Source organism: Coregonus lavaretus, assembly GCF_964263955.1.
Source record: "Coregonus lavaretus genome assembly, chromosome: 25".
Classification (NCBI taxonomy): Eukaryota; Metazoa; Chordata; class Actinopteri; order Salmoniformes; family Salmonidae; genus Coregonus; species Coregonus lavaretus.
In genome coordinates this window covers 29,511,827-29,534,711 of record NC_140012.1, presented here as the reverse complement: position 1 = coordinate 29,534,711, position 22,885 = coordinate 29,511,827, and the positions used below count along the sequence as shown (strand labels likewise).

General features: G+C 45.7%; 1 protein-coding gene across 1 annotated transcript in view; it reads left to right on the top strand.

Annotated features, from left to right (window-relative positions):
* The window catches only part of LOC311100886 (serine/threonine-protein kinase WNK4-like), a gene marked incomplete at its 5' end in the record, with an annotated part of 83,973 nt that overhangs the window by 33,906 nt on the left and 27,182 nt on the right, over positions 1-22,885 (top strand). The window contains 3 exons of the mRNA XM_084141879.1: positions 18,230-18,402; positions 18,718-18,938; positions 19,279-19,436. Of these exons, the coding sequence (XP_083998005.1) occupies positions 18,230-18,402; positions 18,718-18,938; positions 19,279-19,436 (552 nt within the window). The remainder of the gene's footprint in view (positions 1-18,229; positions 18,403-18,717; positions 18,939-19,278; positions 19,437-22,885) is intronic.

Genomic DNA, 22,885 nt, shown 5'->3' with positions numbered 1-22,885 from the left:
AGTCAGCCACCAATTGTGAAAGTTCTCCCACTTAAAAAGATGAGAGAGGCCTGTAATTTTCATCATAGGTACACGTCAACTATGACAGACAAAATGAGAAAAATAAATCCAGAAAATCACATTGTAGGATTTTTAATGAATTTATTTGCAAATTATGGTGGAAAACAAGTATTTGGTCAATAACAAAAGTTTCTTAATACTTTGTTATATACCCTTTGTTGGCAATGACACAGGTCAAACGTTTTCTGTAAGTCTTCACAAGGGTTTCACACACTGTTGCTGGTAGTTTGGCCCATTCCTCCATGCAGAACTCCTCTAGAGCAGTGATGTTTTGGGGCTGTCACTGGGCAACACGGACTTTCAACTCCCTCCAAAGATTTTCTATGGGGTTGAGATCTGGAGACTGGCTAGGCCACTCCAGGACCTTGAAATGCTTCTTACGAAGCCACTCCTTCGTTGCCCGGGCGGTGTGTTTGGGATCATTGTCATGCTGAAAGACCCAGCCACGTTTCATCTTCAATGCCCTTGCTGATGGAAGGAGGTTTTCACTCAAAATGTCACGATACATGGCCCCATTCATTCTTTCCTTTACACGGATCAGTCGTCCTGGTCCCTTTGCAGAAAAACAGCCCCAAAGCATGATGTTTCCACCCCCATGCTTCACAGTAGGTATGGTGTTCTTTGGATGCAACTCAGCATTCTTTGTCCTCCAAACACGACGAGTTGAGTTTTTACCAAAAAGTTATATTTCGGTTTCATCTGACCATATGACATTCTCCCAATCCTCTTCTGGATCATCCAAATGCACTCTAGCAAACTTCAGACGGGCCTGGACATGTACTGGCTTAAGCAGGGGGACACGTCTGGCACTGCAGGATTTGAGTCCCTGGCGGCGTAGTGTGTTACTGATGGTAGGCTTTGTTACTTTGGTCCCAGCTCTCTGCAGGTCATTCACTAGATCCCCCCGTGTGGTTCTGGATTTTTGCTCATTGTTCTTGTGATCATTTTGACCCCACAGGGTGAGATCTTACGTGGAGCCCCAGATCGAGGGAGATTATCAGTGGTCTTGTATGTCTTCCATTTCCTAATAATTGCTCCCACAATTGATTTCTTCAAACCAAGCTGCTTACCTATTGCAGATTCAGTCTTCCCAGCCTGGTGCAGGTCTACAATTTTGTTTCTGGTGTCCTTTGACAGCTCTTTGGTCTTGGCCATAGTGGAGTTTGGAGTGTGACTGTTTGAGGTTGTGGACAGGTGTCTTTTATACTGATAACAAGTTCAAACAGGTGCCATTAATACAGGTAACGAGTGGAGGACAGAGGAGCCTCTTAAAGAAGAAGTTACAGGTCTGTGAGAGCCAGAAATCTTGCTTGTTTGTAGGTGACCAAATACTTATTTTCCACCATAATTTGCAAATAAATTCATAAAAAATCCTACAAAGTGATTTTCAGGATTTTCAAGACTTCTGGATACGTGACGTCCAAAGGTGCAAACCACAAACCTACAACAGGAACAAGATCCCACAAACACTGTGGAAAAACAGACTGTTTAAATATGGTTCCCAATCAGAGACAACCAGCAACAGCTGACACTCGTTGCCTCTGATTGAGAACCACTCTGGCCAACATAGAAACACAATACAATAACTATACCCTAGAAACACAAAACTAGAACAACATAAAGAACACTCACACCCTGGCTCAACATACAAGCGTCCCCAGAGCCAGGGCGTGACAGTACCCCCCCCCCCCCAAAGGCGCGGACTCCGACCGCGCCAACAGAACACCACAGGGGAGGGACCGGGTGGGCACTCCGCCTTGGCGGCGGATCCGGCTCTGGGCATGATCCCCACTCCCTCTCTAACCCCCCACAGTACCCCTGGTCCGGTCTGGCCCTGCTGGCCGGAGCTGGACTGAACACTGGTGGAGCGGATTGCTCTAGCTCCGGCGTGGAGCAGCTGACCGGTACCGGACCAGGCACCGGTGGAACAGGCACGGGCTGTGCCGGACTGACGACGCACACCACTGGCTTGGTGTGGGGAGCAGGAACAGGCCGAGCCGGGCTGGCGACGTGCACCATAGGCTTGGTGCGGGGAGCAGGAGCAGGCCGGACCGGGCTGACGAAGCGCACCACTGACTTGCTGTGGAGTGCAGGAATGGACCGGGCCGGGCTGGCGACGCGCACCACTGACTTGGTGCGGGGAGCAGGAACAGGCCGGTCCGGGCTGGCGACGCGCACCATAGGCTTGGTGCGGGGAGCAGGAACATGCCGGACCGGGCTGGCGACGCGCACCATAGGCTTGGTGCGGGGAGCAGGAACAGGCCGGACCGGGCTGACGAAGCGCACCATAGGCTTGGTGCGGGGAGCAGGAACAGGCCGGGCCGGGCTGGCGACGCGCACCATAGGCTTGGTGCGGGGAGCAGGAACAGGCCGGGCCGGGCTGGCGACGCGCACCATAGGCTTGGTGCGGGGAGCAGGAACAGGCCGGGCCGGGTGGCGACGCGCACTGTTACGAACCCCGTGGCTCTAAACGTCTAGGGTGGATGGACATGAGACCCGTAACATAAATTATGCAAATTATAAGTGTGACATGGAACAGTGAGAACCAAAAATGACACAACAACCATGAACTACCGTCAAACTTAAATGGTTTATTGCTAAACACACGGTAAAGGTTTGGGAAAAAGGGCTGAGCAGGACCCAAGAAATGAAACAATAGTGTAAAACCCCCTAAACTGATCTAGCCTGCCTGAAGAACCGCTAGGCTACTGCTAGTCATACAAAAGTACAGTGGGTGGTCCGCTCAGGTCTAACTAGTGTTTTTAGACAGAATTCTTCCTACGGGTAATGTACGCCCAAGGGCAACTAGCTTAAACTCCCCTTTTCCCAGAAACACACAAAGCTACCAAACAGGGTAATCAGCAACAAAGTAAGTACACAATACACAGGACACCACAGTATCCACACTCACATAAAGAAATAGATTCTAATAAAGTTACCAACAGGGTAACCAACAACTAAGTGAGTACACAATACACAGGACACCACCGTGTCCACACTCACATAAAGAAATAGCTTCTAACAAAGTTACCAATAGGGTAACCAACAACTTAGTGCGTACACAACACACAGGACACCACCGTGTCCATACTCACATATGGCAAAAAGTCTCTCTCTCTCTTGCAACAAACACAAGTCTGGTTTTTATAAAATGGGATGTGTGATTGAACAAACGAATAACAGGTGGTGCAATTAACAGGAATGTTCACTGATTGGTCCAATCAGCAGACACCTCAACGACCACCAATCAGGAACATACAGGACACCTGTGATTAGGGCAGAAGGAGAGAAACACACAAAAACACAGGATACCTGTATCCGTAACACTCCCACCCTTAAAAGAGCAAACCACAATGGTTTGCGACACACGTACCATCACAACACCCAAAGTCACAAATCATCCTGCCGGGATAACAACAAAAAAAACCTAGATCATCAAACACGAGACAAAGCATCTGCCAACACATTATCCAACCCCTCTTCGCAGAGGAATGGCCTCTGGGTACCTGGCGGCCACACACATAATTGTCAACATAAACTGGTTACCAGATTTTGTTTTTGGTAATGGTCCAACACAATCAACCATCACATGTTCGAATGGTTCACCTATGGCCGGTATGGGACAAAGAGGCGCGGGGGAAATAACCTGGTTCGGTTTCCCAACTACTTGACAGGTGTGGCAAGTCCGACAGAACTGAGCCACATCTTGTTTTAAGCCAGGCCAAAAGAAATGTCGCAAAACACGATCATAAGTCTTGGTGACTCCCAGATGTCCGGACCACTGGTGATCATGAGCGAGGGATAAAACATTTTGTCGAAAGGCTGTAGGAATCACTATTTGGTAAACAGCATTCCAATCTCCGCCAGCGTCAACATGGGATGTCCATTTACGCATGAGGAGATTACCATCAAGGAAGTATGCCATGTTTTTCTTCTTTAGCTCCTCCTCTGAGACAACACTAGAAAAACATTTAGCCAGGCTAATGTCAACCTTTTGGTTAGCGATTAGCTGCTCACGAGTAACTGGTAACTGTATTGCCTCAGCAACAAGTTCCACATCCTTCTTCCTTTCTCTGGGCTGTTGGTCAGACTGCACCAGCTTACCAGAGGTAGCACCCGAACTATCCTCTGGGTCACACTCTCTGAATAGAATCGTGTTCGACAAATCTATCACTTCACCCACTTGTCGTGCTTGAGCACGTGTGACAGCACAAGCGGGGAACACATCTGGATAACCCTGTGCCAGCTCCTCGGAGAGAGACTGGTCACTTTTATCCAATACCTCCAATATGGGTATCACCTTTCCTCCGGCAATATCGTTGCCCATTATAAATGTCACACCTTTTACTGGCAACATAGGACGTACGCCAACTCTGAACAATCCACTGACTAACTCAGAGTGTACGTTCACAAAGTGCAATGGCACTGGGACAAATCCCATTTCAATTCCTTGTACTAACACACTGGAACCACAATATGTATTATTAGACAAGGGCAACACATCAGCTAGTATGAACGACTGCGCCGCACCAGTATCTCTGAGGATTCTAACTGGACGCTGAGACGCTTCGTCATCTGATATAGAAACAAACCCCTCAAAAATGAACGGTTCATAACTGTGATCTGGGACAGGGACTTTCAAACCACATTCACTATGAGGCTTCAGTCTTGATTCCGGCCTTACAACCGTACGAATCAGCCCAACACCCGTTGGCGGCCTGGCGTGCTGAGGCATCCCCGGTTTGCGTTTTAGCAGAAAGCAATCATTAACTATATGTCCCACCTTATGACAATAGAAACAGTGACGCACATCTTTTGGGCGCGCTGGATGTACTGCTGGTCGACTAGGATTAAAAGTTAGCAACTCCGCAGCCCGGCTCTCCGTACGAGCCGAAAACACGCTCTTATGCGTCAACACAAACTCGTCTGCCAATACAGACGCTTCCGACAGTGAGGATACTTTCTGTTCGTTCAGATAAACTACAATGCGTTCCGGTAAACAATTTTTAAACTCTTCTAACAAGATTAACTCCCGTAGAGAGTTAAAATCAGTTACCTTACTAGCACTGTGCCATTTGTCAAACAGATTTCCTTTGTCTCTAGCAAACTCCACATAAGTCTGAGTAGGAGACTTTTTATGAGACCTAAATCTCTGTCGATATGCCTCAGGAACAAGCTCATAGGCACGAAGAACAGTAGCTTTGACCACCTCATAATTCAAACTGTCTTCAAGAGGTAGCGCTGCCAGAACCTCTTGGGCTTTACCTGTTAGCTTACACTGAAGTAATAGGCACCATACCTCGTCGGGCCATTTCAATGCTACCGCTATACGTTCAAACACACTGAAATAGGAATCAACCTCTGACTCCCTAAACACAGGTACCAAGGTGATCTGCCTACTAATATCAAACGTAGCAGATGACACAGCTGGTGAGGATGGCTCACTAGCAGGCATAGTATTAGCAGAGACTAACCTCGCTGTTTCTGCCTCTAGTTCCATTTTACGCATCTCCAGTTCCATCTTACGCGTCTCCAGTTCTTGATCAAGCCTACGCGTCTCCAGTTCTTGATCAAGCCTACGCGTCTCCAGTTCCATCTTACGCGTCTCCTGTTCTATCTTACGCGTCTCCTGTTCTGCCTCTAGCTCCATTTTACGCATCTCCAGCTTGTCTTGCCTGATTTGTGCCCGCTCTTCCGCCTCTATTTGGAGCCGTGTCGAGCGGACATCCATCCTGGCATCACTGTCAGTCAGTGGGGAGAGGGGGTCATAACGGGGCAATGTGGCTGGAGCCTTAGTCTCGTCCTCAGACACTGATGGGCTTACAGGCGTAGCAACCACATCCCCTACAGGAGCAGCAGACTCAGGCGGCGGTAACTCAAGCACTCGCTCGTTTAACAATATCGCTAACACTACTTCCCTAACTTCTGCTTTCACTAAACCCCTCGGTATGGGTACAGAAAAGTGGTCAGCCAAAGCCTGTAGATCCACTCTACGACAATTCTCAAAAATCTCCCACGTAGGGTTTTCCAAAAATGCTTCCAAATCAAAAGTAGCCATCCTACTAGCAACACGAGCCGTCGACTACTGAACACAAAAAAAACAGGTAGTACAGCTGCCAAGCTCAACACTGAACCAGACACTTACTAATTTGCATGAGTAGCATGGGATAGATCGGATCCCAGACGAGCCCCCACTTTATGTTACGAACCCCGTGGCTCTAAACGTCTAGGGTGGATGGACATGAGACCCGTAACATAAATTATGCAAATTATAAGTGTGACATGGAACAGTGAGAACCAAAAATGACACAACAACCATGAACTACCGTCAAACTTAAATGGTTTATTGCTAAACACACGGTAAAGGTTTGGGAAAAAGGGCTGAGCAGGACCCAAGAAATGAAACAATAGTGTAAAACCCCCTAAACTGATCTAGCCTGCCTGAAGAACCGCTAGGCTACTGCTAGTCATACAAAAGTACAGTGGGTGGTCCGCTCAGGTCTAACTAGTGTTTTTAGACAGAATTCTTCCTACGGGTAATGTACGCCCAAGGGCAACTAGCTTAAACTCCCCTTTTCCCAGAAACACACAAAGCTACCAAACAGGGTAATCAGCAACAAAGTAAGTACACAATACACAGGACACCACAGTATCCACACTCACATAAAGAAATAGATTCTAATAAAGTTACCAACAGGGTAACCAACAACTAAGTGAGTACACAATACACAGGACACCACCGTGTCCACACTCACATAAAGAAATAGCTTCTAACAAAGTTACCAATAGGGTAACCAACAACTTAGTGCGTACACAACACACAGGACACCACCGTGTCCATACTCACATATGGCAAAAAGTCTCTCTCTCTCTTGCAACAAACACAAGTCTGGTTTTTATAAAATGGGATGTGTGATTGAACAAACGAATAACAGGTGGTGCAATTAACAGGAATGTTCACTGATTGGTCCAATCAGCAGACACCTCAACGACCACCAATCAGGAACATACAGGACACCTGTGATTAGGGCAGAAGGAGAGAAACACACAAAAACACAGGATACCTGTATCCGTAACACGCACCATAGGCTTGGTGCGGGGGGCAGGAACAGGCCGGACTGGGTTGGCGACGCGCACCACAGGCTCGGTGCGAGGGACAGGAACAGGCCGGACCGTACTGGGGACACACACCACTGGCCCTACGCGGGGATCAGGAACGGGCCGGACCGGACTGGTAACACACCCCAGTACCTCTCGCCGTGCCTCTACACTTTCCTTCCCCTTTGTGACCAGCGGCCCCCGTAACCTGGCGGCCTCCTCTGCCAACCCGCTGGACCGCTCTATTGCGGCCTCCTGCTGCCCCGTCGTCCACGGCGTGAGCCCCCCCCCCAAACAAATTCTGGGTGTCTCTCCGCCCCGGGAACCAGGCCTCCCTATCTCTCGCCAGACTCTCACCCCACTGCTCCAAAGTACAACCTCTCTGCTCTTCACTTGGCTTGGCCCAGTCGAGACTCTTCCTCCACTGCTCCCAAGTCCACCCTCTCTGCTCTTCACTTGGCTTGGCCCAGTCGAGACTCTTCCTCCACTGCTCCCAAGTCCAACCTCTCTGCTCTTCACTTGGCTTGACCCAGTCGAGGTTGCAACGGAGATCCGCTAGAGATTCCCCTGGCGATGGCTCCTGGACACACTGCTTGGTCCAGTTTTGGTGGGATCTTCTGTCACGATCGTCGTATACAGAGGACCAATGCGCAGCGTTATTTGCGAACATGCTTTTATTATTGATACACGAACAAAATAACAAAAACGATACGTGACGTCCAAAGGTGCAAACCACAAACCTACAACAGGAACAAGATCCCACAAACACTGTGGAAAAACAGACTGTTTAAATATGGTTCCCAATCAGAGACAACCAGCAACAGCTGACACTCGTTGCCTCTGATTGAGAACCACTCTGGCCAACATAGAAACACAATACAAGAACTATACCCTAGAAACACAAAACTAGAACAACATAAAGAACACTCACACCCTGGCTCAACATACAAGCGTCCCCAGAGCCAGGGCGTGACATTTCCCCAATTTGTCTGTCATAGTTGACGTGTACATATGATGAAAATTACAGGCCTCTCTCATCTTTTTAAGTGGGAGAACTTGCACAATTGGTGGCTGACTAAATACTTTTTCCCCCCACTGTAGGTGATCAAATACTTATGTCATGCAATAAAATGCAAATTAATTACTTAAAAATCATACAATGTGATTTTCCGTCTCTCACAGTTGAAGTGTACCTATGATAAAAATTACAGACCTCTACATGCTTTGTAAGTAGGAAAACCTGCAAAATCGGCAGTGTATCAAATACTTGTTCTCCCCACTGTAACTGTGAAGGAACATGACAGCCTGTTAAGTTTTCTGCTCCGATACACTGAACACGTTTGGGTTGAAAAAACAACAAAACCTGTGTTGTGTACCTAGCTCCAGAGGTGTAAGAAACCTCACATAACACGTAACTTGTTTATTACATTCTGACACATTAGCCTCGTGAAATTCGGTCTCTCAAGCCAGTGGAAATAGGCTACTAACAGTCAGTGGTACACATACACAGTATTTTCGAGGATGTTAAAATAATTATATTTGCTAAAATGTTCCTCCTATCTATCTATGCCTGCCTGCCTGCCTGCCTGCCTGCCTGCCTGCCAGCCTGCCTGCCTGCCTGCTACTGCCTAAAAACAAGGCAGTAGCAGCAATGTTAACATTTTTACTGTATGATCTATTTCAGTCAGGGTCAAGCAGGGTCAAAATGAATAGAGAATTAGAGAAAGTTCACTCAGCAAGCAGTAATAGAAACCTGCTGTATTTTTGGCCAATAAAACCTAGATGAATTACCTTTGGGACTTTAAAAGCTTCCTCTCCTCTTAGTGTTATCAGACTAGATGGAACGCAGAACGTCCTCTCCCTTTACTTCTATCAGAGATAGTAACCCTAAGGTCAGACAACGGTTGTGTCCCAAATGGCACCCTATTCCCTATTTAGTGCACTACTTTTGACTAGAGACCTATGGGGCAGGCCCTGGTCAAAAGTAGTACACTATATAGGGAATAGGGTTCCATTTTGGAGTGGTCATCAGGGCAGCATCAGCCCCACTCAAAACTAACCCAGGAGTATATTGAGACAGTAGGCTTGAGGGATCCTTCCCACACTAGATACCTGTACATGGTTTCCACATCAGGATAGACATGACTAACTCATGTACTTACTGCTTACTATTTATTTGAAGCATGACTTACATGAGTGGTCCTCTGTAGCTCAGCTGGTAGAGCACGGCGCTTGTAACGCCAAGGTAGTGGGTTCGATCCCCGGGACCACCCATACACAAAAATGTATGCACGCACGACTGTAAGTCGCTTTGGATAAAAGCGTCTGCTAAATGGCATATTATTATTATTATTATGAGACTTACTCCACAAACATCTTAGCAACTCTTGCCCCACAAAGAAATACGTTTTAATTCAACAGGATGATCAAATTAAGATCTGTATGTTTGCATCCCAAATGGCACCCTATTCCCTATATAGTGCATCACTTTTGACCGAGGCCCTGGTCAAAAGTAGTGACCTATCTAGGGAATGGGAGTTTCTGGCTTTGTCTTGAAGAATGAATGAATGGCTGTAAAAGATAATAGTGTTTTATGACACAATTCATTCTGTTCCAAGGACAGTCAGTCAGGCACAAGTGCAGTTTTTCCTTTCACACGCTAGCCTACTATCTAGTAAAACCTCCAAACCAGGCCAAACGTCCAGGTCAACTGTAGCCTAAATAGTTACCCTCTGGGACCCTTTTCCCTATTTAGTGTACTACTTTATAGGGAATAGGGTGTCATTTGGGATGCACATAAAGACAGAAATCTTGAATCTGGGTCCATTAGTCTTTTGCTTGTGTAGTTAATTGCTTTAGGCGCCACTAAAGCAGTCAGGTTTTCAGAGTGCTAGCCCGGTGAGAGAGAGGGCGGCCTGAAGCCGGATTTCTTATTCGATTACTGGCTAACCTCCCTACCCCCCTAACATCCCATCTCTTCCCCGCTACATTCAGAGAGCAAGTCAGGTTTTTCTTGGAAAGTGTACACTGGTACCTCAGTTCCTCACACTGCGCAGTCTGTCTCTCGGTGTGTATCCTGACCAGGGATATCAAAGGCATGTGAGCTCGGGTCAACCAGCTTCTCCTCTCCCTTTAGCCTCAATCCCCAGCTTGACATGTCAGACGTCACCTACCGTTCAAGATGGGTGCTAGTCAGAACAGAGGCCATTTAACCCCTACTGGTTAGGGTACTTTGTTGTTTCTGATGTTATCAACGTTGTGTATGAAATCTCTATCTGTATGGCTTACTGAAGGAGCCTCTGGAGAACATGTGGGAGTATGTATGACCTATACATATTGTAGTAATGGGATAAAGACACATAAAGTACTGCATTCATTCTAGACCAAACATGCCGTGATATTTCGATTGCTCTCTGTCTCGTCTTCCTCTCTCTCACCCTCTCTTTCTCACTCTCTCTCTCTTCCTCTCTCTCCCTTGATGCTAACCTAATCTTCCATATACTGCACTCTCACACACACAGCATGGATATCACAGCAGTGCTGTTACAACATCTTTGTTTTGGGATTTTGGATGTTATATGAGGACAGTGTTATGTGATCTTTCTTTCCTGTCCTTTGAAGTAAGCCATAGAGTCTACGCCTCCTTTAGTGCTGGGTTGGCTGCCATCTGTCTCCCAGTTTGCATAATAGGGGTGCTGCTGGCAGCCAGGGTGTTCTTAATACCAACGGTCCAACCATCAACACTGCTTATGTAACTGTGGAGGGAGTTGGCACAGGGCCTTAATAGTCCCTGCAGCCCTTCCATCCATCTATCCAGACCCCAAGTCAACAAAACACACACCTCCCTCTCCTCCCTCATGTCAGTGGCTAAGAATACATATTCTCAGAGACACTGTATATAATAACGAGATGGTCTTGTCTCCGCAATAACAATTGGAGTTGTTATCGCAAAGGCGGAAAGGCAGGCGGTCTGCTTATTAAGCCCAATAAGCCCATAGATGCGCATTGAATAATTCTCAATTTCCGCGTGGACAGATTGTGACGGGAGTAAACCCTCTCGCTTCGCCTCTTCTTCTCTGATATTTTCCAGCCAAACAAAGAGAGAGGAGACATTTAGCGACCCCAATTCAAATTTTACACCCCTGTAGTGCAACAACAATACCTTTGGGAGATGTGTAGGCCTACTGTATTCAGGATAGGAAATAAACCAGATCAACACTAGATTAGGTTAATGTTAAAATGTTATGCATTGTCATAGGCCATATAAATATGGCACAACAATTTAAATGATGTATTTGGTTATGTTGCATATCTTAAGGTGCAACATCTATGAGGTGTCTGTGTTTTGTCAGTGAGTTGATACAGCAGTGAGCAGCAGTGGAAAAACAGGATAAAGACCTTGTTGTATGATATCCACCCAAGTGGCATTCTCTGTCGGTGCTCTAATCTCTTTCTAGGAAATACCAGAGACCCCACTATACTATAGCATTCCAGACTAGCCAAGATTGCTCACTACTAAGTCAACATAGCATGTGTGATCACTTAATCACTTTTACTTCTAATTCACATTCTGGTATTCCCTATTATTCCTGACATTTTTTCTATGTGAGTAATAATAATAATATGAATACAGTTAATTTATAACACAGTTTTCATTAAAAAAACAATCCCAAAGTGCTACGTAATTAAACAATAGGAGTTAATTGGATACAGGTTTTGGATGAGTCAACATAATAATAATCAATCCGTAATCAGTGTCACGCCCTGGCTCTAGGGACTCTTTTATGTTGAGCCAGGGTGTGTAGAGTCTATGTTTTGTGCTCTTTGTTTTCCATTCTAGGTCTTGTATTTCTATGTTGGCCAGAGTGGTTCCCAATCAGAGGCAACGAGTGTCAGCTGTTGCTGGTTGTCTCTGATTGGGAACCATATTTAAACAGTCTGTTTTCCCTCAGTGTTTGTGGGATCTTGTTCCGTGTTTCCTGTGTAGGTTTGTATTCGCACTTTTGGACGTCACGTATCGTTTTTGTTGTTTTGTTCGTGTAAACATTTAAATAAATATAAGTATGTTTGCATTCAACGCTGCGCATTGGTCCTCTGTTCCCGACGATCGTGACAGAAGATCCCACCAAAACTGGACCAAGCAGCGTGTCCAGGAGCCATCGCCAGGGGAATCGCTAGCGGATCTCCGTGGCAACCTCGACTGGGTCAAGCCTAGTGAAGAGCAGAGAGGGTGGACTTGGGAGCAGTGGAGGAAGAGTCTCGACTGGGTCAAGCCATGTGAGGAGGAGAGAGGCTGGAGTTGGAAGCAGAAGAGCGAGAGTTGGGCGAGAACTATAGAGGCCTGGCCCACTGGGAGGAGAGACCCCCAGAAATGTTTTAGGGGGGGGCTCACGCCGTGGACGACGGGGCAGCAGGAGGCCGCGATGGAGCGGTCCAGCGGGTTTGCAGAGGAGGCCGCCAGGTTAAGGGGGCCACTGGTCACAGAGGAGAGGGAAAGTGTGGAGGCACGGCGAGAGGTACTGGGGTGTGTTACCAGTCCGGTCCGGCCCGTTCCTGATCCCTGCATAGGGCCAGTGGTGTGTGTCCCCAGTACGGTCCGGCCTGTTCCTGTTCCTCGCATCGAGCCTGTGGTGCGTGTCGTCAGCCCGGCCCGGCCTGTTCCTGCTCCCCGCACCGAGCCTATGGTGCGCGTCGCCAGCCCGGCCCGGCCTGTTCCTGCTCCCCGCACCAAGCCTATGGTGCGCGTCGCCAGCCCGGCCCGGCCTGTTCCTGCTCCCCGCACCGGGCCTATGGTGCACGTCGCCAGCCCGGTCCGGCCTGTTCCTGCTCCCCGCACCAAGCCGATGGTGCGCGTCGCCAGTCCGGCCCGGTCTGTTCCTGCTCCCCGCACCGAGCCTATGGTGCGCGTCGCCAGCCCGGCCCGGCCTGTTCCTGCTCCCCGCACCGAGCCTATGGTGCGCGTCGCCAGCCCGATCCGGCCTGTTCCTGCTCCCCGCACCAAGCCGATGGTGCGCGTCGCCAGTCCGGCCCGGTCTGTTCCTGCTCCCCGCACCAAGTCAGTGGTGCGCGTCGCCAGCCCGGCCCGGTCCATTCCTGCTCTCCGCACCAAGTCAGTGGTGCGCTTCGTCAGCCCGGCTCGGCCTGTTCCTGCTCCCCACACCAAGCCAGTGGTGTGCGTCGTCAGTCCGACACGGCCCGTGCCTGTTCCACCGGTGCCTGGTCCGGTACCGGTCAGCTGCTCCACGTCGGAGCTAGAGCAATCCGCTCCACCAGTGTTCAGTCCAGCTCCGGCCAGCAGGGCCAGACCGGACCAGGGGTACTGTGGGGGGTTAGAGAGGGAGTGGGGATCATGCCCAGAGCCGGATCCGCCGCCAAGGCCCGGTCCCTCCCCCGCCGCCAACACCCGGTCCCTCCCCTGTGGTGTTCTGTTGGCGCGGTCGGAGTCCGCGCCTTTGGGGGGGGGTACTGTCACGCCCTGGCTCTAGGGACTCTTTTATGTTGAGCCAGGGTGTGTAGAGTCTATGTTTTGTGCTCTTTGTTTTCCATTCTAGGTCTTGTATTTCTATGTTGGCCAGAGTGGTTCCCAATCAGAGGCAACGAGTGTCAGCTGTTGCTGGTTGTCTCTGATTGGGAACCATATTTAAACAGTTTGTTTTCCCTCAGTGTTTGTGGGATCTTGTTCCGTGTTTCCTGTGTAGGTTTGTGTTCGCACTTTTGGACGTCACGTATCGTTTTTGTTGTTTTGTTCGTGTAAACATTTAAATAAATATAAGTATGTTTGCATTCAACGCTGCGCATTGGTCCTCTGTTCCCGACGATCGTGACAATCAGGCACGTTACAGAATGCGTTTGGAAGCTAGCAGCACATTTCTGCAGGCTCTTGCATGCTTTAGTTCAGGAATGCCTGAATAAGACATTGGCTCTTCCAGGAAAGCTTCTGAAGTTTCCTAAATCTCTGTATTCTGTATTTTAATGTGTTGTGCTTGCCATGTGGTATAGTGAGTGAGCTCTCTAGTAAACACAGTTGTTTAAGGAGCTGTCAGGGCATCCAAGTGGACAGGCTGTTAGCCATGAGGCTAAATGCACGTACACACCACAATGGGCTGTACTGCAGAGTGGTCTTCAAGATAAACAGGCCAGTCAGGTTGTCAGTCTTCAATCAACAGGAGATACATGGCCCTCTGCTCTGGGGTTCTGATTAAACACACGTGTCCTAACACAGATACACAGATGTATGCGCACACAAGCGAAGGCGCATGTACACAGACTTATGCAGCTGCAACTTAATGACAGTCTGTACCATGCAGTGGGTCTCATCTGTATGAAAACAGAGGCAGGGGAAGCACCCAATCAGATCAGTGTGATCATTATTTAATCTGATCACAGTTTACTCAGAATTTATCTTCAAGGACACTGTCTCCCATCAATTACTGTAATCCTAGAATGTATCACCTGTAGTCGCATCATACTCCTGTCACTGTTATACCAATTCTCCACATAGATACATACAAAATAATTGGTCAAAAGTCCTATGTGGTCTGTGTTGAAAACAGAGGCACCATGTTGGAATCGATGTTCTAGTTTAATTAGTGTTTGGCAGTTGATGGACGTCGGTCGGTGTGGGAACAGGGACAGCTTTTTTGGGGCACCCCTTGCGTGCCTTGCTCTCTGAGATTCTGAGATAGTGTGCTCCCAGTGTTGATAGGGTGTGCGTCCCAAATGGCACCCTATTTCATATATAGTGCACTACCTTTGACCAGGGCCTTGGTTAAAAGTAGTGCACTATAAAGGGAATAAGGTGCCATTTGGGAGGCAGACAGGACCTGGTAACATGAGTGGCAGCCCCCTTCTCTAAAGGGGAGGGAGGAGTCGTGGTCAGTCAATTGTAAACATAAACATACCGTCAGTGTTTTTCCCAGAACAGCCTCAATGCAGGATTCATGGTTGTAGAAGTCTAGAGGTCTCTCAAGGGTTTTCCAAACAGCTATCCACCCACTGCAGCCTCCCGGCAGCACTACTTCACTAGAGACTCAATCAAACCATTCATACACCTTTAAAATGAAGTGCTTTGTAACACTAAAACTAGTGGCAACTGAGCTGCCACCACCTTAAAGGAGACAAAACCTTAACTTTGCTGGAGTATTTATTGAAACACGTGGTTGTCAGGGTATTGGGACAGATTTAAGATGTATTCAAACATTCAACCTGAGGTGTTCTGAAATATGACATGTTGTGTTGTAACACCACATAATCAAGAGTTGTGCAACACCTTGCCAGAGACTGGGAGCACTAACCTGGAAAAGGTTGAAAACACTATCATGGTTTTGAGAGTCCTGTCTAGTGCAGAATTAGATCCCTTTTTCTGCAGTTTCCAAATACTGTAAGTGGGAGTCGCCCCTCTTATTATATATTCCCTGCTCTTATATGGTGTACTGATAAACTCCTCATCGGTAATTCCAAAAGGTCAAACGTACAGTAAGTATTATGTTCAAACAAAGCACACAAAAATACAAAAGTTGGTCCAGGATAATAATTAATGAGTACAACATTACTTTTTCAAGACATGATTGAAGCTTCAAAAGGTGTATTTTATTTGCAAATTATCAAATGACAAAACATGAAACATTTTATATTGATAAAGTAAGACAGTTCAAAAATCTGTAAAATATTTATCATATTATTCCTCAAATTCAACTGATATGGCATTATATTTAATGTCCATTAAAAAAAAAATCTGCCAATGACTGCTAATGTTAGCAGTAGCACACATACAAAACTTGTACAAAAGTTCAGCCTAGGGCTCAATGCGATCCATCGTTCATCCATTATGCTAATGTTTCTGACCCGAGTGTTTATATTCAGATGATGGTGAATGGCATGGAAGGTTGTTCAGATGAATTGAATCACAATACAGTTGAGTTAGATGATATGATTGACAGTTGACCGTTCAGTTGGCATTAGTCTTCATTGGCTTTAATTAGGATTGGCCAGCCAGTGGATAGAATAAGTGATTAAGCTATGCAAATATAGCAACAACATAACAATATTAATGTCAAAAGTGGGATGCAATAACATGTGTTGTGGTAGGCCAAAGCTAGAGCAGGCTAAAATGTCAGTGGCTATGTAGTGTAGCATGTAGGGTATAGATCAAAGAGTAGATCAAACTCAAATCTAGTAGGCAAACAAGCCAGCAGTATTAACTAAAAAGCAGGCCTTAATTTGCATAAAACACAAGTGCACGAAAGGTGCAAACAATGACGTGTCAATTAACAACTTCATGTAGCATCAAGAAAACTAATCAATGAATCAAAATGACTGTTTTACTTGGACTATTAGCATTAGCAGCCGAAATGCTACACAAAACAAATGTTCTTATTGAGTGAATTCCTTTTCGGTTTCTTTCTTCAATGTGATAACATTGTATACTCACGTTTTCATTGACACATACTTCTTAGATTTTTTTTGGACAGTTAATCTGAGCATTTGGTGTGCTCTCACCTGTCTGAGTTCGTGAAGGATTCGAATACAGAGGCGCCCGCAAACTTGCCTGTTTTTATACTTGACCATAGAGTTTGCTGGAGGGCACACCTGCCACAAATGCCGTCTCTCCACCTCCAGACTGGGGGAATTCTGAACAGTACGTCAGCACAATGTTTGAAGTTCACATTTTGCCTTTAATCTAAACATTTGGCTTCTGATATGTTAAGTTCCTCACATGGTGTGTGGTTGAGTGGGTAAAATTCCAAATAAATTTGGCATCTTGCTTCCCCAACTGTCAGGGGTTAAATTCCTGCTTCCGCCTGTCCAACTTTAACTCCTTCTCTGTCTCCTTCTGTTTCTAATCTGTCTAAACAAAACACAGAAAAAATATAGGTTGAATTTCACAAAGTCCATGTTAAGTCTAATTATCTGAAGTCTGAATGTGCTCAGCATAACAAAGGTGGTTCACCACAACAGTTTAGCCCTGAAGACTGGCTGAGTGGACTAAGGGAGTGTGTTGACAAGCAGGACACCTGGGTTCAGGGAGGCAGGGAGCCTAGCGGTTAAGAGTGTTGGGCCAGTAACAGACAGGTTGCTGGTTTGAATCCCAGAGCTAAAATGTTCACATCCACCTTCTCACATGAATACCAGTGATGAAGGCCCACCTCATGTTACCTCTGCTATAACCTACATAGTCCTAAGCATTTTGATTGTAACATTATTTATAATATCACAAAGTTGCCTGGCAGCTGTAGCTTATAATTAGTGCCAAAGTCTGCTCTAAGAACATTATTCAATTCCCAGTGTTTTCTTAAAAATATTGACTGAAAATTAAATCATTATTTATAATCAATCAATATTTATGCTATAAACCATTTGCAATTTAAAACCATTTGATTATATGAGAGACACGGACTGCTAAAACATTATTTTTGTGTTTTGTTGCTGCCTTTTAAATGCACTGAAACACCAAAAAGTACTTCCATTCTGTTTTGAAATACATTCAGTGTATCATTACATTGGGTTTACATTCAAACACCCTCCAAAAACATCAGATCTCAGCTTAGGTGCACTACTTTTCATGGTTTCAGTACACAATGATGGTGTTTTGAGTCTTTCTATTTTAACAGTGTACCACAAAAATGGCTTTATTCACCCACCTACCCACCGTGATTACACTGGATTTGGTTCAATTTCTCACAGCTTTTGGAAACCTCCTTTTAAAATGTGTAGAAATCACAGTTCAAGTTTCTATGGAAAAATATGATTGTAACACTGGAATCTGGTTCAGCAAGATGAACGACCAACTTGGGGTTTTTCACAGAAAAGCGTATTAGTGCGGTAAAATAACTCTGTCAGTGGTTCTGTTTTTTCTCTTCATTTAGAACACACACATTTTCATATTTTTCAACACAGCTTGATAAGCTTATTAATTCTGTATTGAGTCTTGATAATAAACTATAGTCACAAAGTCAGGCCTGAGGGATGGGGTGTGTTGTGTTTGTTCCCTGCAATATGCTCTGCCAATAGAATGGAATTCTGACTGTGTATGTAATCATTCTAGAATATACCTATGTTTTGTTCCGTGCAGACGCGTAAGCTGACCAAAGTGGAGCGGCAGAGGTTCAGCGAGGAGGTTGAGATGCTGAAGGGTCTGCAGCACCCAAACATCGTCCGCTTCTATGACTCCTGGAAGGACAATTCCAAGGGCCTCAAGTGCATCCTTCTGGTCACCGAGCTCATGACTTCAGGCACCCTCAAAACGTGAGCTTGTCCTTCCTGCCCCAACCTGGCCCCAATCCACGTTGTAGTAGAGGAGACTGTTGTGCCTGTTTTGCCACATTTCCTCTACACATTCCTCCTTAGAAATTCATAGCATTTTAATATTTTCTATCTTTTATCATGATCATAGAATCTTCATATAAAACAAGGATTGATAAAATAGTTTTCCATGTAAACTCAAAGATGGGTTCCTGATAGTCCTCTCTGGTCTGGCCTGTACTGTAGGTAATGAAGGAGAACAGTTAGTATATGAACCTCTTTAGATGACGCATCCTAATAGACTGTGTTTACCTGCAGGTACCTGAAGAGGTTCAAGGAGATGAAGCTGAAGCTGCTGCAGCGCTGGAGCCGTCAGATCCTGAAGGGGCTCCACTTCCTCCACACCCGCACCCCTCCCATCATCCACAGGGACCTCAAGTGTGACAACATCTTCATCACCGGCCCCACCGGCTCCGTCAAGATAGGAGACCTGGGCCTGGCCACACTCAAAAGGGCCTCCTTCGCTAAAAGTGTCATTGGTGATCCTATAATTTAATTTAGTTCAATATGTAATTCTATGTTGGTGAGTGTTTAAGGTCTGTTGTTGTCGCTATGGGGTTCACCCAACTGGGGTCATCTAGTTTTAGGGATTCATTTCAAGTTTTAGTTTTTTCAAGTTTAGGGCCATTGCCTTTGAGTGCCCTTTCTAGATATTCATTATTAGATCACTCTGCCACAGATTCCAACCCTATGATGCATGTCCTGTGTAGTCAAATGTCTGTCCCCTACAGAAGATTTGTTTGTGTAAATCTGTTTGTCGGTGTGTGTGTGTATGTGTTCTTGTGACTGGTATTTACTTGTCTCTCTCCTCTCCTCCAGGTACCCCAGAGTTCATGGCTCCAGAGATGTATGAAGAGAAGTATGATGAGGCTGTGGATGTGTATGCCTTTGGGATGTGTATCCTGGAGATGGCCACCTCAGAGTACCCCTACTCTGAGTGCCAGAATGCAGCGCAGATCTACCGTAAAGTCACCAGCGTAAGTGGGAATATATGCAATTAGGCAGACCCTTTTATCCAAAGCGACTTACAGTAAGTAGTGCATGTACACATTTTCGTATGGGTGGCCCCTGCGGGAATCAAACTTAAAACCCCAGTGTTGCAAATGCAAACGCCATGCTCTACCAACTGAGCCACACAGGACCATAATCCCACACAGAGTGGGACTCTCCTCTCTCTATGCAGTGTTCTTCAATAGCGTAATTGTACACACATGTTTGCTTTCCTCCCCTTGCACAATGGAAGAGACAAAATAACCTTCTGGATGTCCTGCAGATGTAGGATCTTAATTTGGCCTGTATTGTCGCAGCCAAATAATCCTTCAGCAACAGGATTTTAACGTTTAGTCCATAATGTTGCTTGATCGGTGGTTAGGCTATTACCTGGTCAAAATGAGGTTACATGAAAAGTGGAATACTGTTAATTTAACCGTGTGTTGGTGTAGGTTTTCAGTTAATTTATGTAAATCACAAAGCTCATCTGCATTTCCTGCAGCGCAGAACAATTTGCAGGAACAAAATAGTGATCAAATGAAGATCCTACATTTGTAGATGTCTTGATGAAGTCTTGATGTTAAGACTCCACTCTCCAAATTTTTGTTAAAAGTCCAATGCAGCCGTTTTTATCTCAATATCAAATCCTTTCTGGGTAACAGTTAAGTACCTTACCATGATTGTTTTCCGTTAAAATTGTAAAAAATAAGAAACAAAAATTGCTTCTTAGGAAAGAGCAATTTTTCAAGCAAGAATTTTGCTAGGACTCTGGGAGTGGTTTGAGTGGGGAGGGGAAAACTGAAAACTAACTGTTATTGACAGAGAGGTTTGGAACTCTCTTTCTTATTGGTCTATTAACCAGGCAGGCCAAAAGTCCATCTCACCAAAACAGGCTGAAATTTCAGGCTATCTTTTCAAACAGCTCTTACACTAAAAGGGCATTATCATAATTTTCACAATTTCACAGTATTATTCCAACCTCATAGTGTGGAAATATGTATAAAACACAGGAAAATCACGTTTTTGATTGCACTGGGCCTTTAATTATAAGCTCAATATGCATTACCATGTTGTAGTGTTGTAGCATTATGCCGTCTCTCTTCTGACCCGCAATTATGACTCATAATAGATTATATTTAACTCAGTGATTCCGAGCTCGTTCTATGCTTCTACTTTTGCAAAGATCCAGACTATTAGAAGCGGGGATCTATTAGAAGAAGGGGTTGGAACCTAAATTATTTTCCAATCTTTTCATTCTGAACAGGACCATTATTATTTTCGTTCCATTCCACTGTTCCGACCAGCAAAATAAAGTGGGGATAGAGCAAGAGAGGGTGGAGGAAGAGGCTTGGCTTGAAGCGCTGGGCATCTTACCTACGGAGGAACGGCTTCAATGGGGGCTCCTATAGCTAGCTAGCTAACAGGCTTGTGTGTGCAGAGCGACACCAGAATTAAAAACACGTCTTAGTTAGTAAATCCAATGTGAAATGTAGCCTACACGCACACAGACTGCCAAAGATGGCAGGCAAACACTGGAATACGTTTCTGAGTGACAGAGTGAGGGCTTTGCATTGGCGTTTTGTAGCATTTTTTTGTGGGACTGGAAAAAAAAGCCTGGAACGTGAAATAACATTATTAACCGGTTCCCATGCTTTTAAAAATAACGGTTCTGTTCCGGAATAGTATAGATCACTTTCGTTCCCGGTTCTGATTCTGTTCCTAGAAAAATGTAGTTATTTTCCAGTTTTGGGTTCTGTTCCCTGAACTGGCGCAAACTCTGTGGCTACGTCTCAAATGACACCCTATTCCCTAAATGGGCCCGGTCAAAGGTAGTGCACTGTATAGGGAATAGGGTGCCATTTGGGCGCATACTACTCTCAAAACCTTATTAAAGTAATCCAGAAGTAAGTAACTCGATGAAAGGCCAAGCTTCTCCCTGACAGAGGTGTTTACTACTCAGAGAGGGAGTCAGTAATGACAGGAACCTCCACATTGAGAGCTGTGTTCTTGGGCTTTGGGCTGGAGCATACAGGGTGGTGACGCCACAGTGGGTTTGGGCAGGCGATGGTAGAATTATGTGTTTTGAAAATGACGTCTGCCTTCTACACAAACAGCGCCTTTCTCTCTCTCTCTCTCTTTCTTGAGACAGACAGCAGAGCAAACAGAGCCTTTTAGAGGCTGTAGAGTGGGAGTGAGGGTGACAATGCCAGAGATCCAGTCTGAGAGAGTGTGTATGGGTCATAAGTGCAGGTTACTGTAGGCATCTCTGATCGGTCGCCACTCGACATCCATAATGTCAATGTTCCATAAACAACTAAAAGGACCTACTCAGGGGAGTCTGGGGCCTTTACCTGGCAGATTACCGCTGCTAGTCTGAACACGTTTTAAATATAATGTCATGTTTTAACATAATAAACTGTTAGATTCACAAGCAGAGACATTATGACCACTGTGCAAGTATGCAGTGCATTAGAACAGAGTCAGATCAAAAGAGAATACTCAATTGGTTTGCTTGCTTGTATACTGTCTGTTCCTTTGTTAAATTGATAAGCCATAGGGATATTGTAATTATAGTGGAGGCCAATTGAAGGTCAGTGTCCTTTGTGGTCCTTTCTTGTTATCAAGTGTTTGGAAGAGTTGAAGCGATGTAGAGAAAAGGGTCCTTTACAATCACAATTATCTCCAGATAATAGTGATATTCAGAGCATTGATGTTATGTAACATACTGTCACGCTGTGTATGTTTCCAGATAATACAGTATCTGATGCATTTACAAAGAGAACCCATTGACTTGTTCCTACTTCAGGGAACAGTATCATCTCATCCAGGCATGAAATGAGAATATCACACTCTTAGATACAGTCCATTCCTGCCATCCATAGTCTCACAGCTCAATCTTCTGTCTCAGTATAAATAGGCTATCAAGGAAAACACAGGCCTGTGTCTGCCCCTTGGCAAATCACAAACTCAGAAGGCAAACATAACAAGTCAACATTGTTGCACAATTACAACAATGTATACCAGCTAACCAACCAAACCAGACAACCTTTATTTACCCAACGGTTTTATTTTAATGTTAGAATAAACATGGGGTAACATTAGGACAGCTGTGATGTTAACCTTGGCTGTTTAAAACACGAGGGGATTTGCTCCAATCTCTTATCAGTGTTGTCTCAGGTAGATTGAAACAGTTGCAGACCCATAATTCACTGCTCGCTGCGCTGCACCGGGGTGGGTGATGAGAGACAGAGGTCTGCATTCTTTTTGTAGCCACACTGCCCTTTAAAAGGACAACACTAACACGAACAGAAAATAGACTATTTGGTCTTTTCCATTTCCATTTCCATGTCCCCCCCATTCACTGTTGTGGGTTCACTCATGAGGGAGGAATGTCTGACATGTTTCTGTCAGGCAACATCTGAGAAAGGGTCACAGT